The 1,613-nt window shown below is 44.7% G+C and overlaps 1 protein-coding gene across 1 annotated transcript; it reads right to left on the bottom strand.

Moving 5' to 3' along the window:
• Positions 1-290: 290 nt before the first annotated feature.
• LOC142454557 (translationally-controlled tumor protein-like) lies at positions 291-882 on the bottom strand. The gene has a single exon (XM_075555830.1). The coding sequence runs from the start codon at positions 822-824 to the stop codon at positions 306-308; it is 519 nt and encodes a 172-aa protein (XP_075411945.1). The 5' UTR covers positions 825-882; the 3' UTR covers positions 291-305.
• Positions 883-1,613: the final 731 nt, after the last annotated feature.

Here is a 1,613-nt window from a genome sequence, read left to right as displayed (position 1 = left end):
ATTACAAGTCCTACACTTGTTTTACTGCATTAAGACAAATAAATGGTTCTTAAAAGACAGTCTATTATAGCTCTCTTCCTCAAATGGATTTTTTTTAGTTTAAATGCATTTTATTTTAGACAACCTACATGACATTTTTTTCCTTAAAAAACAACAAAAAAAAAACCCTCCGCTCCAAATAAATCAAGGTCAAAAGTAAATGAAGAGCTCACGATGATATCAGTTCCATTTGTCTAAGTCCTGGTGTCGTGTGGATGAACAGCAGCCAGTTGGGATGAGGCGTCGGTCGTGAGTTGCCCACTGTGTTAACATGTCCCCATCTCTAAGCCATCCTTAAAGAAGGTCATATATGGGGTGACACCATCTTCACGGCAGTCCAGCAGAGCAACCATGCCATCTGGATTCATGTTCTCACCACTAAAGACCTGGTAGTTTTTGAAATTTGCAAGGATGTTCTTGATTTGTTCTGCAGTACCTGTCATAAAAGGCTTTACTCTTTCTGGTTTCTGTTCTTCAAGTTTGCCTTTGATTGATTTCATGTAGTCTTTGATGGACTTCTTGTAGGCTTCTTTTGTGAAGCTGGTTTCCTGCAAGTGATGGTTCATGGCAATATGAACACCAGCGACCACGGTGCTTTCTGCTGCATCACCATCGGGGCCTTCAGCTGAGGCGTTACCCCCAATGAGGGAGTCATCAATGGCACCTTCGGTCCTACTGACCATCTTCCCCTCCACTTCCAGACACAGCCCGTCTGCGATCTCCCGGATCTTGTAGATGTCGGAGAACATCTCATCATGGCTGATGAGGTCCCGGTAGATGATCATGATGGCGGCTGAAGGGAGACAGCGGCGGCGCTAGCTTAGCAGGAGCCCGGAGCTCTGAGTGAGCACGGTGTGGCCGGAGCGGCGCTGGGGGGGGGGAGGGGGGAGCAGGCGGAAAGGGCATCCAATGGATTTTTTATATTATTATCAGCTACGGTGTTTTGACTTGATACCAATCTTTAATTGATCATGTTCTCACATCATTATATCATGTGTAGTTTGATTTTGTTTTTGGTGATTTTGTCACGTGACCATTTGCTGCTGTCGAAGTGACTGACCCCAGTCTCCTGGTGACCCCATGTAAAGGAGATGGGACCATTTGTCGTAGGGTTTCACTGACGAAGTTTGGAGGTCGATTCCAGGCCTTTCTTGCTAGCCTGTGTACGTCTGGAAGCTCTGCTGGCATCCGTGTGGCATCGTAGCAAGCAGGACACAGGCCTTACTGACAGCAGGGGCTGGTGGCCCAGGAGTGCACTGAACAGGAGGCAAACCTGGCTCTTCCAGGAAGGCAAGAATAGTACCACTGAGCCCCTAGCTGCCCCCTTTCCTGGGTTTTACATTTTGATGCACATTTGTTGACTTCCTCCTCTTCCCTCTATAGTGCTGGCTTTGGTGTTTTATTTAAGTATACTTTGTCTATGCCAAGGAGGTCTGTGTGTTTGTGTGTATATATATATGTATATATCTATATACATATATATAATCTATATTTTCTTCTAATGATGTCAAAATGAATTTTTTGTTTCATTTAAGTCTTTAATGAATATAAGCTTCACTCCTTTGTACCGTGTT

This window comes from Tenrec ecaudatus, chromosome 8, assembly GCF_050624435.1.
Source record: "Tenrec ecaudatus isolate mTenEca1 chromosome 8, mTenEca1.hap1, whole genome shotgun sequence".
Taxonomy (NCBI): domain Eukaryota; kingdom Metazoa; phylum Chordata; class Mammalia; order Afrosoricida; family Tenrecidae; genus Tenrec; species Tenrec ecaudatus.
Note: the sequence above shows the minus strand (reverse complement) of the source record. Positions and strands in the feature narration are given on the sequence as shown.